The sequence below is a fragment of the Scylla paramamosain genome, unplaced genomic scaffold (assembly GCF_035594125.1).
Source record: "Scylla paramamosain isolate STU-SP2022 unplaced genomic scaffold, ASM3559412v1 Contig2, whole genome shotgun sequence".
In the NCBI taxonomy this organism is placed as follows: domain Eukaryota; kingdom Metazoa; phylum Arthropoda; class Malacostraca; order Decapoda; family Portunidae; genus Scylla; species Scylla paramamosain.
Window position 1 is genome coordinate 1175001 of NW_026973667.1, and position 2500 is coordinate 1177500.

At 45.8% G+C, this 2500-nt stretch overlaps 1 protein-coding gene across 2 annotated transcripts in view; it reads left to right on the forward strand.

Annotated features, from left to right (window-relative positions):
• LOC135096091 (3-phosphoinositide-dependent protein kinase 1-like) overlaps positions 1-2500 on the forward strand; it is a 10829-nt gene that overhangs the window by 3198 nt on the left and 5131 nt on the right. For both annotated transcript variants that reach the window (XM_063997329.1, XM_063997331.1), the window contains 4 exons: positions 1-125; positions 366-510; positions 1550-1653; positions 2011-2170. The exon at positions 1-125 is cut by the window's left edge and continues 31 nt beyond it. In XM_063997329.1, coding sequence (XP_063853399.1) covers positions 1-125; positions 366-510; positions 1550-1653; positions 2011-2170 — 534 coding nt within the window. The remainder of the gene's footprint in view (positions 126-365; positions 511-1549; positions 1654-2010; positions 2171-2500) is intronic.

Consider the following 2500-nt stretch of genomic DNA (forward strand, 5'->3'; position numbering starts at 1 on the left):
AGAGAGAAAGGTGCAACAAATTATTAGAGAGAAAGACATCATGAATCTTCTCAATGATCGGTGGGAGACGACTGCACCGTTCTTCGTCAAGCTCTCATACGCGTTCCAGGATGAATGCAAACTCTGTATCCTTTGTGGCAGCTGCAGTAGTAGTTGTAGTAGCTGTAGTAGTAGTTGTAGTGGCTGTAATACTGGTTGAAGGGGCAGTACGGGAAGCACAGCAAAACACACCAAAAACTCACTCAAAACACATCTGTAAACGCACTCCCACACGCCCACACACACCCGTACACACCCGTACACACCCCGCCAACACACCCGCACACACACGCACGCACACGCTTCCTTAACACGCCCGCAAACAGATTTTGTGATGACGTTTTGCAAGAACGGTGAGCTTCTGTCACTTCTTCAAAGAGTCGGAAACTTTGATCGTGAGGGTGCCCGCTTCTACTTCGCCGAGATGGTGCGGGCCATGGAACACCTGCACTCCCTCCGCATCATCCACAGGTGTGTCGGGTGTGTGGTGCGGGTGTGGGCAGGTGTGGGAGTGTTTGTGTGCGTGTTTTGAGTGTTTTCTAGCTTAAAATTTGATGGAAATGCTGTTTTTTTTTGTTTTTAAGTGTTTTTTTGGTCTTACGGGTATGTTAGGTGTGTGGTGCAGGTGTGGGCAGGTGTGCGAGTGTTTGTTTGTGTGTTTTGGTGTGTTTCTCTCATTTAAAATCGATGAAAACATTTTTTTTTGTTTTTTCTGTTTTATTGAGGATGCTAAGTGTTTTCTGCAGGTGTGTCAGGTGTGGGGCAGGTGTGGGACAGGTGTAGGGGCAGGTATAGGGTTTGTCTTTGTGTTTCAAGGTTGTCAAATTGAAATAAACATAATTTTTATCTTTTTTCTATTTTTTCTTGAATGTAAACACACCTGCACTCTTTAGCGACTATCTACAGGTGTGTCAGGTGTCTGGGCAGGTGTGGGGCAGGTGTAAGGTCTTGTCTCCCTTGTTTCAGGCTTGTAAAATTGAATAAACCATAAATTTTCAGTTTTTCGGGTTTGTTAAATTAAAAAAAAACAAATTTTCAGTTATTTTTGGGTTTGTAAAATTGAAAAAAAGCGAAATTTTCAGTTTTTTCAGGTTTGCAATATTGAAAAAAACAGGAAATTTTGTGTTTTTTGACAAAATTCTAAGTTTTCCTAGTTTTCTAAAATTGAAAAAAACAAATTTCCTGTTTTTTTCGAGTTTGTAAAATTGAAAAAAAGCAAAAAATTTACATTAAAGTTTGTAAAATTGAACAGAACCCTTTTTTTTTTATGAATATATACTTAACCCTCTCTCTCTCTCTCTCTCTCTCTCTCTCTCTCTCTCTCTCTCTCTCTCTCTCTCTCTCTCTCTCTCTCTCTCTCTCTCTCTCTCTCTCTCTCTCTCTCTCTCTCTCTCTCTCTCTCTCTCTCTCTCTCTCTCTCTCTCTCTCTCTCTCTCTCTCTCTCTCTCTCTCTCTCTCTCTCTCTCTCTCTCTCTCTCTCTCTCTCTCTCTCTCTCTCTCTCTCTCACAGGGACATGAAGCCTGAGAATATTCTTCTTGATGAGGACATGCACATAAAGATCACTGATTTTGGGTGTGCTAAGATTCTCAGCAAGGAGGAGGTGGAGGCTGCAGGTGTGTGCTGGTGGTGGTGGTGGTGGTGGTGGTGGTGGTGATGTGTGTATGTGTGTGTGTGTGTTTTTCTGTGTCTTTCTGTGTCTCTCATTCCACCACTACTACTACTACTACTACTACTACTACTAAAAATGAAAATAATGACAATATAATAATAATAATAATAATGATAATAATAATAATAATAATAATAATAACCAAAATGTCTTTCTCTCCCACACAAACCAACCCAACACAAAAAAAAACACCCAACTTTACACACCCACCACACCCGCACCGCTACACGCACACCCACGCGCTTCCACACACACGTACCCACACCCTTCCCCTACACACCTGCCAACCCACACCCGCCAGGCTGCGACGACAGGCCCAGGAAGAACAGTTTTGTGGGGACAGCGCAGTACGTGTCCCCGGAACTGTTAAGCTCAAAGACGTGTGGGCCAGGGGCAGATGTTTGGGCCCTTGGCTGCATCCTCTATCAAATGGTGTCTGGCCTGCCTCCTTTCAGATCCAAGTAAGTGTTTGGGGGTGTTTAGGGGTGTTTTGGGGGTGTTTGGGAGGGTGTGGCAGTGTCTGGGAGGGTGTAGCAGTGTCTGGGAGGCTGTGGCAGTGTTTGGGAGGCTGTGGCAGTGTTTGGGAGGCTGTGGCAGTGTTTGGGAGGGTGTAGCAGAGGCTGGGATGCACTGGGAGAGGCTGGGATGCACTGGGAGAGGCTGGGATGCACTGGGAGAGGCTGGGATGCACTGGGAGAGGCTGGGGTGCACTGGGAGAGGCTGGGATTAACTGGGAGAGGCTGGGATGCACTGGGAGAGGCTGGGGTGCACTGGGAGAGGCTGGGGTGCAC